The sequence below is a fragment of the Silurus meridionalis genome, chromosome 21 (assembly GCF_014805685.1).
Source record: "Silurus meridionalis isolate SWU-2019-XX chromosome 21, ASM1480568v1, whole genome shotgun sequence".
NCBI lineage: Eukaryota > Metazoa > Chordata > Actinopteri > Siluriformes > Siluridae > Silurus > Silurus meridionalis.
Genome location: NC_060904.1, coordinates 11,488,150 through 11,504,462, shown reverse-complemented (window position 1 = coordinate 11,504,462; position 16,313 = coordinate 11,488,150). Strand labels below are relative to the sequence as shown.

The following is a 16,313-nucleotide window of genomic DNA, read 5'->3' as shown; positions in this document are numbered from 1 at the left end:
CAGAATAAAGCCCCTTCTGAAGCTGGCTCACAAGAAAACCCACAAGCAGTTTGCTAAAAACAAACTGTCCAAGAGCATGATTTACTGGAACAATGTTCTGTGGTCTGATGAGACTAAGATAAACTTGTTTGGCTCAGATGGTGTCCGACAATGTGCCCTGGTGAGTACCAAGAAAATTGTGTCTTGCCTACAGTCAAGCATGGTGGTGGTAGCATCATGTTCTGGGGCTGCATGAGCGCAGCTGGTACTGGGGAGCTGCGGTTCATTAAAAGAAACATGAATTCCAACATGCACTCTGGCATTCTGAAGCAAAACATGAATGCCCTCCCTTCAGAAACTGGGCCAAACAGCAGTTTTCCAACATAATAATGACCCCAAACACACCGCTAATATGACAACTGCCTTGCTAAAGGTGAAGGTAGTGGAGTGGCCAGGTATGTCTCCAGACCTGAACCCTATCGAGCACCTATGAGGCATCCTTAAGCAGCAGGTGGAGAAGCATCATGTGTCCAACATCCAGCAGCTCTGTGATGTCATTAGGAAAAGTGGAAAAGGATTTTAGTAGCAAAATCCTGTGCAGCCCTGCTATATGTGGTTCTTTTCCAAGCTGTCACCACAAAGTTGGAGGCACTTAATTGTATAGGACGTCTTTTTGTTCAAGTGAAACCCAAACCTGTTCCAGCATTACAATGTTGTGCACAAAGTGAGCTCCTTGAAGACATGGTTTACATGCATTGGAGAGGAAGAAGATCTTGAGTGGCCTGCTATAGAGCTCTGTTCTCATCCCTACTGAACACCTTTGGGTTGAATTGAAACGTTGACTGCATCCCAGGTCTCCTCACCTACATACCCTTGTGGCTGATGAACACAAATATCCAAATGCACACTCCAAAATCTAGTGGAACAGCTTCCAAAAAGAGTGGGTGGAATTATAATAGCAAATTGGGACTAAATATGTAATGCAATGCTCAAAAATTACATACGATACTTATGACCATGTGACCCAATACTTTTAGAAATATAGTGTACATACATACATACATACAGGTACAGTACATACATGCATGCATACATACATATAAACTCACCTCTATAAGTGGTCATCCATATAGTGTTGCATACTATGAGTTCACAAGTTCACAGAACTTGAGAGCCAGATGTTGAAAAAGAAAATGTCTTCTTATTGTAAATCTTATTGTGAGTGCTACAATTGATCTCAATTTGTAAGAAAAATTGTGAAATAAATCATATTTATTATTAATAGCTGGTACAGTGTAAGTCAGGGGTCTTACAGGGGACCCTAAGGCAATAGGGACATTGGTCAGGGACCCCATGATACACTAGATATTTTGTTTAGACAATTAGAAGAATGTTGTTGTTGTACATGCATTATTGTGTATTTTTATATACTTTCAAATCTTTCAAAAAGATTTATGCGTCATAACAAACACATTTTGCAAATACTATTTATTAAGTTGGTCACAGTTTATTATTTGAATAGATTTGCAGTTTCAAACATTTTCCTTTTACTATAAGGTGGACTATTATACATTTACATGAACTTCAGCATTAAGTTTAACTTTAATATAAAAATATAATATTTTTTAATTAATTATTTTATGTTTTTACCCATGTTCATTTTATTTTTTCACAAAATGTGATTGAACATTAATTAGCGGACCCCCTGCAGTAATCCCACGGACCTCCGGTTGAAGACCCATGGTGTAATTAATAAAGTGGATTAGTGTTTAACTGCGCCATCTACAGGCTAAATAACATAATTACTGGATTATGACAGAAAATAAAAAGAAACCATAATAAGAGATGGAAGTGATCTTCAAGATGACAACGACTGTACTACAGATGATTTTTCTTCAATATTAGGCAAGCTACACTGGATATTGCATAACCTATAAGTGTATAAGTGGCAAAATAACAAACAAAACAAAACAAACAAACAACAACAAAAAACAACTCGGTGGCTTACTATTGTATGATTTAGGTCATGGTGACAACCCTAAATTTTGCTCTGGTCAAATCAGACAAAGCTGAATTTTTTGTGAGGATATGAATAAATTATATGCTAAGGCTATTATTCACAGTGTTACTTAATCGCACTTACACTCACTTACAGTAAATGTATATCCTGTTTATAGGTTGCAGTGAATACAGAGCATGTCCTGGGCAAGAATCACTATGTCATACACACAGACACACATTTACAAAAGCTGACACCTATTGGCATGTGTTTGGGGAAAAAACCCAGATAACCCACTAAAAAATCACATGGACAAGAAAGGAACATCCACAGAAACACTAACATCCAGCATTTGAAATGTAAGTGGCCTGTTCCTAACCTGTTCTTATATCTGACTGAGGGGCACTGTAACCCAGTTCCTTCTCATCCATGACTATAGGGCAAGGAGCACTGTAGCCCAGTGTGTCACCTCATCTGTGACTCCTGGCTGAGGAACACTGTAGACTAGTGTCTGCTCCTTGATCAATATAGAATGAGAGGCACTGACACTTCACCATACCAGGGGGAGTGTTTGCAGGACTGCTGCAGGATGTCACTTGAACTTTTTTGCAGAGAAGAGTGGGATAAAATTCCAAAGTTTAGAGGTGTGAGGTTAAAAGAGACTTATTCACAAAGCCAGTAATTAAGCCGTAATAAGGGCGATAGGTGCTTCAACAGAGTATTATTTGGGAGAGGTTCAGACTAATGCAATTGGTGTTGTAATTTATTTATTTATTTTTTGCTTACAATGTTCCCATTTATTAAATGTTTATTTTTTTTCTCTGAATGTTTGTTTGTTAAAAGATCACATTAAAGATGTAATAAGTCTGACATTTTTGTTATTTCTGTCTTTGTATTTTAAAAACCTACAATTTCAAAAGAGTGTGTAAACACACACATGCACACACACATACATCATATTTTGAAATTATGATGTATAAGGGACACTGTAGACTAGTGTCTGCTCCTTGATCACTATAGAATGAGGGGCAGGTTATATAGCAGTACAGATTTACTGTCCTCTAAAAATCTTTATCATTCAGAAGTCTTGAATGACCAAATATCTGATCATGTCTAAGTTCTAAATTCATGGATGTTTGACGTACAAGCCACAGTGTCCTCATGTTTTTCCTCCACATGTATTTTGACAAACGGAACTGGCTTTTTGTCAGTGCAGACTGAATGACCCTTCAGACCCCTCAGTGAGCATGCGCATAACGCGTGGAAGAAAAGTTCCCAAATTCTCCAAGTACTGACTGTTACTGATTCCTGTTTTTTTTTCCTGCTCCTGCGGTTATCAGTGCCTCTTGTATGCCGATGATGTCGTTAAAGTTCACACCGATGCGTCGGACGAGAAAAAAATCGCGCGTTTACTGAAATATTCTAATAAAAACATGAATTTCGGCGTTCCAGCGAATTCGCTCTTGTTGCTTCGTGCTTGCGATGAGGGCGACTATGAGAGTGCGAAGAGGATTCTGGAGCCTGCTGGGAATGATTCAGGGAGACAGTCCAAGGCACGACTGGATTCGGTGTCGGAATGCGGTGTGGACATCCCGCGGGGGGGACTGCCGCTTGTCCACGTCGACAGCACGGACGAAGAAGGGAACACGGGTTTACACTTCGCGGCTGCGGGCGGACACGAGCATTTAGTCCGTTTCTTACTGAGGAAAGGCGCGTCTGTGGATAGCCGGAATAATTATGGCTGGACGCCGCTAATGCAGGCAGCGAGGTAGGACATTCCGTTTTTATTTAATCAATAATCAGCAGGTCTGAGCTTTAAATAAGTGCATTTATTAGAAAACAACCTGAGTGTTCTTGTAGTACGGCTTCGGCTGTAGGTTCGAGGCTGTAGGCCGAACGTCATACCGCTTTTATAAAACAGTCTTTAAACAAGTATTTAAAATCTACCAACTTGAGATTTTCCATGTTTAAATAGTTTCCTTAATTTTGGTCCTTAAACTAAAGTTCCCAAAGAAGCCACAACTGAATAGAGCGTTGCGTGATGTCATGGCAACGCATAGACTGCCTTACAGACAGTGGAGTGAATTGGCGGAGTGATACAGCAGCGGGAGGACAATGTGAAATGTCTCAGTGATGTTATACTACACCTTTTATTATTATTAGTTTTAATTTTAAAACAGTCCAAATTTAGTTCAGAGCAAAAGGGAAATATTTATTCAAATATCATAATATTTTTTAATGTCTTGTTCTGTGTTATACTCATCTCACACTGGTGTATTTGCCCCGCATCGGGAGTTTTAATTATACGTTTTGGGATTAGTTTATTAATCATTAATAAATAAAATGTGTAATTAGATTATAAAGGGGATTTTGTTGCGGGACACAAGACAGTTACCTACTATTGCTTCTGTTTGTAATCTTGAAAGCTGTTTTGTGTTGTACTATAGTTCTGGGAAATTCTCTTTTGTTTTTTGTTCTTTTTGTTTGTGTTCAAGATGTATTTTTTCAGCAAGATTTCTCCATCATCTTGGGTTTCTGTGTAGATTACTTTTGCGTACAGATTACGCTTCTTCCTCTTTGGGTTTGTTTTTCTGAAGACTTATGGCTGAAAAAATTACAGCCCAAAGTTTGAAAAAACCTCATCTATTATCGTTCCTTTTATTTTGATGCAATAACTATTACTTCGACCGAAAAAATATATAAAATAATATATATAAATATTAAAAGTAATACACAGTTAAAGTTTAGTGTCCCTTAGCATGAATTCCAGCTTTACACCCTTCATTTTACAGATAGTTTTTTTCCAAACATTCAACTGAAATAATTTGCCACTTGTTAAACTTGCCAAAGGTGTTCACTAGTTTTCTGTTCTGCATGTAACTGTCCTGTTCGATGGTGAAGTTGTTTTTAATTGGCCACAGTCCAAACAGAATTGCATTGCACAAAAATTTAGAATGGTGGCCATGTTGCTTTAGTATCTTTAGTCCAGTTCTTGTGTTTTTGTGTTATACCTATTTTGTTGCACATGAACAAAAGGTACTTAGATGTGTCTCAAAACTGATAAAAGACTAAGTGTTTCCAAACATTTGACATACTGTTTTTCCCATATACAAAAACACTAGTTTTTGCCACCATATTTTCTGCTGGAGCTAGACCATTGTATTGTATTTACAAGAACTTGGTGACCTTGAGGCATTTTTATGTTAGGTAACATCTGTGAATGTTCCCAGAATAATGGAATCTGTTCTCATTCTGTTCTCATGGATTTCTGATTGTCTATTTGTTGAATAAGTAATAGTTATTAAAAAACAACAAACAAAACATTTTCTACTAGTACTTAATAATAATACTTTTTAATACTTTTTCTTATGGTTGGGGGCTTTGGGAAGTGGGTGTGCTTAAAACTAGCAAGCTCGGATTGCTGTGGTAACAAATTCACTTGTGACTTTTTTCTTTTAAACTCAATTAGACTTTTCTGAGCTTAAAAAATTGTGAGGTTCAACAACTTTTTTTAGATGAAGAAATTTGGGTTTGAATAAATATAGATTTTTATTACACTTTGCATGATATAAGTGATATATTAAAATGTACAATTTATTTTTCATTGCAATAAATGTTTATTTTGCTGACTGCTGTATGCATTGTTTAAAACAGAGACATAGTGAATCAGGAGCCTTGTATCATATTGTTATATCACTAATATTTGTATATTTTTTTTACATATGGTGTTTGAAAGACGTAGATGTCCACTGTGCCCTTCACTAATATTGGCACCCTTAGCAATTACAAGCAAAGAAGGCTGGGAACATGTTATTTGTTACTTTATTGTTTAGATTCTCTTTATATTATAAGATTCTCTGTAGTCTTGGGTATCAAACAAATGCACAGTTTGATGAACGAAATCTTTGTTAAAGATATGTGTGCTACAATTATTGGCACCCTTATTTATTATTTAAATCTATTTGAAGTATATTCTTATTGATGTTACTTATATTTTCTATTACTAGATGATTTGAACCAAAAATTTACTTTCAGTTATGACTTCTTGTTTCACAGGTGTATAAATATAAGGCAATACTTTACATAGTACAAATTCCCTTAGTCATTCATCTCAATGGGTAGGACCAAGTAATATAGCTGAGATGTGTGGCAAAAGTTTGTTCATTTTTACCAAATTGAAAGTGGCTATAAGAAAATAGCAAAATAATTGAAAATGCCCATTAGGGCACTAATTTAGAAAGGTACTGGAAATTTTATGAATTAACATGGAGGAGGAGGATCAACAGATATTAAATGGATATCTGCCTGCCTCTGCCAGAGAGTTAAAGTGGGCCATGGTTTAATCCTCCAACAGGACAATAATCCAAAACATTAACTAAAACCAACACAAACATGGCATACTATCCTCAAAATTAATGCTATTCCAATTCCTCTATTGGAACCCTATAGAAAACCTTAACAAAAAAATCAAAAGGTTAGACAATACCTTTTCCTTGCTCATTTTGACCAAAGGTGCAAATTTAAATCGCTTGTTACTATAGCCTGTGTACAACAAGTACAGTATTTCTTAAATTATGTATGATTTTTCTTCACTTCCCAGATCTCTTTGAATTAACTTTCTGTGTTATTTGTGCAGGTTTGGCCATTTGAATGTGTCTCACATCTTACTTGAGAATGGGGCAGAGATCAATGGAAGGAATCGCATGGGAGCTAGTGTACTTTCTATGGCAGCCCGAGGGGGCCATACACATGTCGCCAAACTCCTTCTTGAACATGGAGCATTTGTGGATGACTTTGACCATCTTTCTACAGCTGAAAGAAATGCTAATGGAAACAACAGTAACCTCAGTGATAATGGGAAAAACTTCATGGATATTACATCTTTATTGGTTAGTGCTCAGCAGGGTCATGAGGCTATGGTCAGACTGCTTTTGGAGTGGGGTGCTGATGTGAACTTTTCACAGAAGACCACCGGTTGGAGTGCACTAATGCTAGCCACATTGAGTGGGAAAGCTAGTATAGCTCAGCAGCTGGTAGAGAGAGGTGCTGACCCTGATCACCTTAATGTTCTGTCCAAAACAGCTTTTGAAGTGGCAATGCATCTTAAGCAAAAAGAGGTAAAGAGCTATTTGGATTCCATCACGACAGTTCGTCCACAACCAGGTAAGATTGGTCCCTGAAAATTAATCTATACTGGTGGCATCAACATTGAAATGAACATCATCTGTATGCACTGTGACCTTGTGTTGCGATACTTAGGAATAATATAGAAAATCTCTGGCTGTTATAGTTGACCTCTCATTATTTACACATCTGACGGCTCCCTCCACGAGGAGGTCGTATGCTGCCAGGTGGCATCTGTTCTGCTCATGGTGTGAGCACCACCAGCTGGATTCAGTTCACTGCCCGTTTGGTTTAGTGCTGGATTTCCTCCAGGGACAGTTTGCCAAGGGGTTGGCTCCGTCCACCCTAAAAGTCTACGAGTCCCGATTGTAATTTTTGTAATGCGTTTTCTCCGCGGCACCCGGAGGCCTAGATGTATGACCTAGAGTGCCTGGGTGGGATCTGTCTGAGCCCCCCTTCGAGCTTCTAGCCGTGGCATCTTGGAGGCGCCTTTTAATCATCTTGTTGGCCATCTGCTCCATCAAAAGGGTAGGGGACCTGCAGGCCCTTCTGTGACCCCCTCCTTCCTGGAGTTTACCCATTGTATGGCCAGTGCCTTTCTGTACCCCTGTACTGGTTACATCCCCAAGGTGCCCTTGGTCATCCCACGACCCGTAAGATTACAGGCATTCTATCCTCCTCCATTCCAGGCCCAAGACTAGGAGAAACTAAACCCGTGCACTGGACACCTATGTCCACAGGACGGGTCCTTAAAGAAGGACCAAGCAGCTGCTGGTCCGCTACGGCCCTCCCAAGAGAGGCCTCTCTGCTAATAAGCAGACTCTGCAGCGCTTCCTTCTCCCTTGCAGAAGCTGCCGCTGCCCTCACGCATATGCATATTATACTACTGGTCGTTACGTCACCTCACCGGTGACGGCCGGCGTCCATTTTTTGACTGATTACACACATTATTTTACACTCGGTCCCTTTCCCAAAGTTTCGACATATGTAACCTAGACACGTTTATACATATATCAGTGTATATATTCATTGTAACTGATAATATAACCCCCAAAATTACAGCTGCTTGAAATACAGCCATTGGGTTCGATATAATATATCGATAAATATATTTTAAATTATTTTATTCTGTCCATTTTCTCTCTAGATGATGAGAAGAAAAGGCCGGATGTTTTCAGTGCTCTAAAGCTAGGTAAGTGCCACTGAGGACAATGAGGTTTTTTTTTATATCCAAGAGAATAGCTCTTTATTGATAGTAATATGCCATGGATAAATGTATGAACAGTTTATTTGTACTGATGCTCCAGCAATGTGTTTACAGTTTTTTGTTTGTGTGTGTATTACAGGAAATGCCCAACTGGTGAAGGAAATACTAGAGGAGGATCCATCACAGGTGAACATGGCAAATGCAGATGGGGCGTCACCTTTAATGATAGCAGCTGTGAGCGGACTGTTGGAAGTGGTGCAGCTTCTGGTTGAAAGGAATGCAGACATAGACAAACAGGATGGCGTACATGGCTGGACAGCACTTATGCAGGCAACATATCATGGGTAAGGCTTGAATCCCTAAATTTTCCCTAACACAAAAAATGTTTAGAATGTAGTGCCTGTATTAAGGTTGTAAAAACCTAGTCTTTTATTATTTTTTTTTTATTAGAAAAATGTATGTTTCTTTTGCTTATATATCAAACACAGAGTAATTTAATGGTATGAAAATTTACATTGACCAAACGAATACACAAATGTTCAGGTGTTGGTACAAAGGTCTAATAAACGGTAAAAACTTTTTTCTTTGAGAAATCCTGCCTTAACATAAATAACAGCTAGACACACATGCAGACACTTAGTTTCTCTAAACATTCAGCTGAAATACTTTGCCATGCTTCTCGTAAAACTTGTCAGAGGTGTTCTTTGCCATTTGGATATTTCTTTCTGATCTTGCGATCCAGTTCATCCCAGTACAGTTCCAAAGGATTTAGGTGCAGTGACTGGACAGGCCATTCCATGATGGCCAGCACTCTAGCTGATTTGCTTCGGGACATTGTCTTGTTGTAGTTGGGTCCAATTAGCTGCAGACCAGACAGAATTGCATGGCGTTAAACTATTGAAAGGTAGCCGTGTTGACTGAGTATTCCTTTCAGCTGGAATTAGTCTCCAAACTTACCTGCTCCAAATAACCCCAGACCATTAAGCTTCCATTTCCATGTTTGACAGTAGGTGTGATTACATCATCTCTCCAGTTCTCCATCATAAAAAGGTTCCTATGTAAGAGTGGAAAATGTCATATTTGGACTAATCTCTCTACAGAACTTTCTTCTTGTCAGTCCCTATCCAATTCTTTAGTTTTTGCCTTTTACCTTGTTTGTTGCATATGAACAAAAGGAGCATACATGTGTTTTAAAAACAATAAAAGACTAGCTGTTTCCAAAGGTTTGACAGGCAGTGTACATACTGAATGTCTTAGATGCACAGAATGTTTAGATATCTTCCGTTTTTTCCTTTTTACAGAAATAAGGATGTGGTGAAATATCTGCTGAGTCAGGGAGCTGATGTAAACCTAAGGGCCAAAAATGGATACACAGCCTTTGACTTAGTCATGCTGCTTAATGACCCAGGTAGAGTAAAATTATTTATCATGATGTTCTGTTTGGTAATTATAATTATCCTGAAGGAAAAATGAAATAGTCTCATTATTTTTCTTTGCCAATTTTCTCTCTCTCCCCAGACACTGAATTAGTGAGACTGTTAGCTGCTGTGTGCATGATGGTGGATAAAGACAAGAGCAGGCATAGAGACAAGATCTCCACCAAGAAACATCTTCCTTCCAATGTACTTGTACCACCAGATGATAAAGGAGGCCTAAAGGTGTTGCTTTGTATATTTTGGATATAGTAGATGATCTATCACATAATTTAATATCTGAATGTCTGACTGGTCTTGTCTATGCAAAATGTGTCTCACAGTTTAAAGCATTACTAAAGCTTGGCCGGAATATGGACACATTAGAGACAGCTTTACAATTAGTTCTTTTGTACTCTTTTTCTCCTCTCTTCCTTTCTAGTCCTGGTGGAATCGCATGTCCAATCGCTTTCGTAGACTGAAGCTAACACACACACTAAGGCATGGGCTCCCTTCCAATCGCTTAGCTCCATTCCATGATAACCCAGGGGTTTTGCTGGATGCTACAATGAAAGCAGAGAACAGAACAGACAACAGCTCTGAACCAAGTGGTACAATGGTTTCTCCTGCTGGAGCACATATAGATGATCTCACCATTGCATGGACGGATAAGAACAAAGAAAGCGGTAAGATGTTTTTCATTATCATTGCAACACTTATTCAGATTATTGCCATGTTTTTACTTAGCATTAAATACAGATAAACATATACATATGGACATAATTGTAAATTAAGGTTAATTTGAGATTCTTTATAGGAAAGCAATGTCTAAATTTTTTGGCAATTTACTCTGTAAACTACTGGATGGTTTTAAATTGTTTATAAAAAAGAATAATAACTTGTCTAACTAAATAAGTAAAAGTAAAAATAAAGAAATAGAAATATAAGTAAGTTGTGGTGTTTTATGATTTTTAAAGGTCTTGGAAGAAACAGCAGTGACAAAGATGACTTTCTCATTACCACAATGGTAAGCATTTTCATGAGCACTTATGGGTTTGAAACCTTTTCATTTTTGCAATTAATATAATTATTTCTTTGTTTAGCTGAGAAATGGTGCACCTCTGACTCGCTTACCCAACGACAAGCTTAAAGCCGTTATTCCACCCTTCCTACCTCCATCTAACTTTGAACCATGGAACTCAGACCGCTCAAGGGTTTTAAAAGAGGGAGGCAAAACAAGTGAACAGTCTCGTTTGACTATGCCCCAAAGACCAAGCAAAGCCAACTTCAACACCAGTGGAAATTCTGATATTGTAAGTGTCTGGTTTGGCCTTGTTTATACATGACTGCAATATTGCTCACACAAGTTTACTTTGGTTCTGTCATTTAGCTATTTATGCTGTTTCTTTTCTGCCTTTTTGCTGTTCCTAACAATTATTATTGTGTAACATGAAAAATCATTGTCTTATAGACCTATAAAAGCGATGTTAAATATTGGGCTCTATTCTCCTGTGAAAAGGACAAATAGTAAGACTGAATTTTGGGATCTGAGACAGAAAATTAATTCTTAAAAACTTTTCTTTGGTTTGTGAGTTCAGAAGAACACATTTCAATCAGTGTTCTAAAATAGTAGCAGTCAGTCATAGTTAAGGAGTTAAATTTCATATAAAAGGGAGTGCAGTGATGTTGGTGCTAAAGTTGTGTTGGCAAGCTTGAGATGTTTTTTTTTTCCCTTATTATCTGTACCTATGTTCTACTAATGTTTTAGACATCCATAAGTCGAGTAGTGAGCAGATCCATGAAGTTCCCCAGTATCAGTAAGGTCCCATCCTCCTCCCCCTCCAACTCGGGCAACTATAACTCACCTCATTCATCAGGGGGTTCCAACGGAGTAGGAGGGGTCAACCGTCATACATCAGACTTGCACAACCGTTCAGGTACAAATAAACATATAGTATATACTGACCAGGCTTAACATTATAACATTATGACTGGTAAGTGATTATCTCTTCATCATGGCACCTGTTAGTGGGTGGGATATATTAGGCAGTAAGTGAACATTTTGTCCTCAAAGTTGATGTGTTAGAAGCATAAAAAATAGGCAAGTGTAAGGATTTGAGTGAGTTTGACAATGGCCAAATTGTGATGGCTAGACGATTGTGCTAGAGGAAACAACAGTGGTGAACCGACGACAGGGTCATGGTTTTTCAGGTCTGTGTAAATGTGTTTTTAACGCTTAATTTCTAACTGAAAACAAACATTGGCGTATCCTCCTGGTCACAGAGCTGCTTGAGAACCGTAAGTTGTTTTCCGTTTTCGTCATTCAACCCAGCTTATTAAGAGACATGCTAATTAACAATAGGTCTAAACTGATCTTGTTGGAAAAAAAAGATTTGTACTTAGTTAAGCTTGTTTGACACATAATTCACCTTGTTTTACACCAGGATTAATAAAAAAAATAAACCCCTGTTCTGGGGGCTTGCTTCAGGGATCTTTTTTCAGTCATTTGACCTATTTTGTCTTAATTCAACTCTCTCTTCAGGAGGTAGTGCAGCTGACAGCGTACTGTCTCAAATCGCTGCTCAGAGGAAGAGGGCCGCAGGCCTGCTTGATGTCAAAGCACCAACCCAAGAGGCATCAACTGCTACACCCCTGCCCACCGTGCCTGATGTTAGCCTGCCCAACATTCAAAGCAACCAAAGTCTGGTGACAAGTGAATTGCATTCCAGATGGGTATGGTTCTGCTGACATTTCTGTCTCATAAAGTAAATATTACTGATTATCTAATTACACTGGCATGTTTCAAGGCATTGGATATATTAGGCAGAAAGTGAACAGTTATTTTTCAAAGCGGAATTGTTGGAAGCAGGAAAATGGGCAAATGTAAGGACACAATTTATGATGCACTTTTAGGAAGTTAATTAAGGTGTTTGACTATTGAAATTTCCCTCAGATTTTTTTATTTGTTAATTTGAAGATTAATAACATTATGTCTACCAGCTTAATATTGTGTTGGTCCCCCTTTTGTGGCAAAACAGTCCTGACCCGTGGAGGATTAACAGTATTAACTTCTTCAGCGATTTGAGATACAGTAGCTTGTCTGTTGGATTAAACCACAGGGGCCAGTCTTCGCTTCCCACCCAGCCTTTTTTGCCCATGACCCTGTGGCACTGTTCCTTCCTTTAACCACTTTTGATAGATACTGACCACTGCAGACTGGGCACAGCCCACAAGAGCTGCAGTTTAAGAGATGCTCTGACCCCGTCGTTTAGAAATCGCAATTTGGCTCTTGTCAAACTCGCTTAAATCCTCACGCTTGCACATTTTTTCTTCTTCCAACACATCAAATTTGAGGACAAAATGTTTGATGGCTGCCTAATATATCTCACCCAATAACAAGTGCCATAATGAAGAAATAATCAGTGTTATTTACCCACCGGTCATAATGTTATAATGACATAATATTTTGCCTGGTCAGTGTATATTGTTTGTCAAGCATGCCCAAGTCGTACCACTACTCTTAATATTTTTGCTTGAGGAGCTTGTATGTTTCGGATCATCTTATGATCCCTTCTTTCTCATACTTAGCTCATTGCTTCATTGTTCCAATTGCAAGTTCCAATCTGGCTTTCTAAATTCTACTTCTGATGATGCATTTTGTGGCATGACCTCTATATTTCTGCTATCAAGTCTTCTTCAAATGGTGTATTGTGATGCCTTTACCACTGCCCTGTGGAGGCTGCTGATATCACTTGTTTTAGGGCTTTTTTTCCCACAGCTATTTCAGCTTTTCTGTCATTAACTGCTGCTGTTTTTTTTTTTTTTCCATCAACAAAATCGTTGACAAATATTTATTTAAATAACCAGTCCAATAGGATACACCTGGGCAGCAATAAACACTCGTCAGTCACACAGTCATAAAACAAATTTTAACCTATAGGATCAATGAAGTATTCTGATATTTGTGATCACTTAAAATTTGTAGGTTAATATATTTGTAGGTTAAAAAAAACTGTAAAAAAAAAAAAAAGCTGCACATCTCGATTTAAATATAAAGGAACTTTCTGATCTACCTTCTAATATTTGTCATTTTTTCAAACATCAAACCTAAATAGTGTTCAGTTAACTGCCATACTTCTGGAGGGGTCTGCAGGTTCTCCAAATAAGTGTGTTTTATGAGTGCTGTTGACTTCAATTTCACCAGAAGGTTGATCTAAAGAAGAGGCCGCAGTCTGGGAATTCCTCCACATCCAAGAGTACATCCCCAACCCTGACCCCGTCGCCATCCCCAACTCCTAAACCACTCATTGGTGAAACCCTATCTTCTGCTTCCTCCCAGCCATGTTCTAAGAGTAGTGGTGGATCCAGCAGTGGCACCATCACTGATGAAGGTCAGTGCTAATAATTATGAGACTTAATTGTGTTAATAATGCCATTTACACTACTGTAATTTGTATATATATATATATATATATATATATATATATATATATATATATATATATATATATACACACACACATATATGTCTGGAGCACATAAGGCATGTTTTCACATCGCTTATGACTCTATGTTAAATCTTTTAGCACAACAACATAAAAAAATATCACCAAGACTATAGATACTGAAGATATTTAGACCAGAAGAATTGGAAATGTGTGCAAATTATGAGAGAAGTTGTTTGCAATATTATTAAACATTCTATGTCAATATATTGTTTACTTTTCAATTTGTACTTATCCCTTTTTTACAGATGAACTTTCTGGTATACTGAAAAAACTTTCCCTGGAGAAATATCAGCCAATATTTGAAGAACAGGAGGTAAAGGCATTTTTCTTATATTTACATTTACATTTGCAGCATTTGGCAGACGCCCTTATCCAGAGCGACATACAAAAGTGCTTTGAGTCTCTTCTTCTTCTTCTTTCGGCTGCTCCCATTAGGGGTCGCCACAGCTGATCATCCATCTCCATACCACCCTGTCCTCTACATCTGCCTCTTTCACACCAACTACCTGCATGTCTTCCTTCACCACATCCATAAACCTCCTCCTTGGTCTTCCTCTTTTCCTCCTTCCTGGTGGCTTCATCCTCAGCATTCTCCTACCAATATAACTCATGTCCCTCCTTTGCACATGTCCAAACCATCTCAATCTCGCCTCCCTCACCTTGTCACCAAAACATCCCACATGCTCTGTCCCTCTAATAAACTCATTTCTAATCTTGTCCATCCTCGTCACTCCCAACAAAAACCATAACATCTTCATTTCTAGCAATGAATAAATCTACACTGTTACGCAAGATTACAAACTTAATATGAATATAACTCTTATTTACATGCTATTTAACTTCTACTACAAAGGAAATGTGGAGAATAAGCACAAAGATATACAGTGGAGTTAACAAATAAATGCAATTTTATTTCTTAAGTTACATTTGTTCCCATACACTATAATTGCATATTTGTGTTTATTCATTCTTTGTAAATTACCCTTATGTGTACCTGCAGGTAGACATGGAGGCCTTTTTGACTCTGACTGACAGAGATCTGCAGGAGCTGGGGATTAAAACTGATGGGCCCAGGCAACAGATTCTGGCTGCAATTTCTGAACTAAATGCTGGAAAGGTGTGTTTCTTTCCTGTTCAAAGACAGCAATCATGAACTTTGTCTTAATTTTTATACAGTACTTATTTCTGCTGAAATTCAAAAAAGTTGGCATGTTCATAGACTGCTTTTATAACATCATCTATTCATTTTAGGGAAGAGAAAGACAGATATTGCAGGAAACTATTCACAATTTCCAGTCTTCTTTTGGGAGTAGTGCAAGTAACCAGCACCCTGCAGGTTTTTCACATTTTGAGTATTACTCACAAAACTCAGTCTTTAATGACAATGTTTATTTTCACGGTTTTTGCAGAAGCTATTACCTAATTATCTTTTCAGTGTATCTGGATGATCTAATATATTCTCAGTTTTTCTTTATTTTTATTTTTTTTTACAGTTTGGCCAAGACATCAGCTGCACACCCTGAACAAAAGGTAACACTTTTGGCCAGACGAGGGATTGGAGATCGGTGCCTTCTAACTTTGAAGTTCAAGAAACTCTAAAGTTCAAATTCAGACGAGCTGCTGGAGAACCACCTCCAAGACAAAGAATATCATCATTAAAACAAATAACATAATTCTACAAAAAGCAAAAGAGAAATTGCAAAGGACCTCACACATTAATCTGCATAAGCAGACTAGTTTTAGTATAATACATACATGCACTGACGTTAGGTCATAAAGCTGCGATGGCACGAGGTAAAAGGTCATAATAGGGAATGCTTATACAATACTAGACTGTTATTGATAATGTTTAGGTACTTTCTTTTGTATTTATGCCTCTCTTTTTTGTTTAGTTTTTTTTATGATGTGTGCATTTTTCGGGATTTATTTGAATATTGTTCAACCATTGGCTTTGTGTACAGCCAAGTTGGGTCATGATTTCTCAGATAATCAAAAAGTTTCTGCCAAAATGAACTTGAGTGTGAATGAATATTACAAGCTTGCCAGGGCAACTTGCAACAGTTTAATAAACTTTATCTGATTTA

At 37.9% G+C, this 16,313-nt stretch overlaps 1 protein-coding gene across 2 annotated transcripts; it reads left to right on the top strand.

Moving 5' to 3' along the window:
* The first annotated feature begins 3,000 nt into the window (after positions 1 to 3,000).
* Positions 3,001 to 16,313, top strand: LOC124375463 (ankyrin repeat and SAM domain-containing protein 6-like). Of its 2 annotated transcripts, none has more exons than XM_046833823.1 (16): positions 3,001 to 3,746; positions 6,615 to 7,141; positions 8,250 to 8,294; positions 8,449 to 8,653; positions 9,611 to 9,717; positions 9,828 to 9,967; positions 10,164 to 10,407; positions 10,699 to 10,748; positions 10,825 to 11,034; positions 11,490 to 11,658; positions 12,264 to 12,454; positions 13,929 to 14,112; positions 14,475 to 14,542; positions 15,230 to 15,346; positions 15,481 to 15,565; positions 15,723 to 16,313. In XM_046833823.1, the coding sequence occupies exons 1-16, from the start codon at positions 3,412 to 3,414 to the stop codon at positions 15,761 to 15,763; spliced, it is 2,718 nt and encodes a 905-aa protein (XP_046689779.1). In that variant the 5' UTR covers positions 3,001 to 3,411; the 3' UTR covers positions 15,764 to 16,313. The 2 variants fall into 2 exon arrangements, with proteins under 2 accessions (XP_046689779.1, XP_046689778.1); XM_046833822.1 differs by having other exon boundaries at positions 3,003 to 3,746; positions 13,926 to 14,112.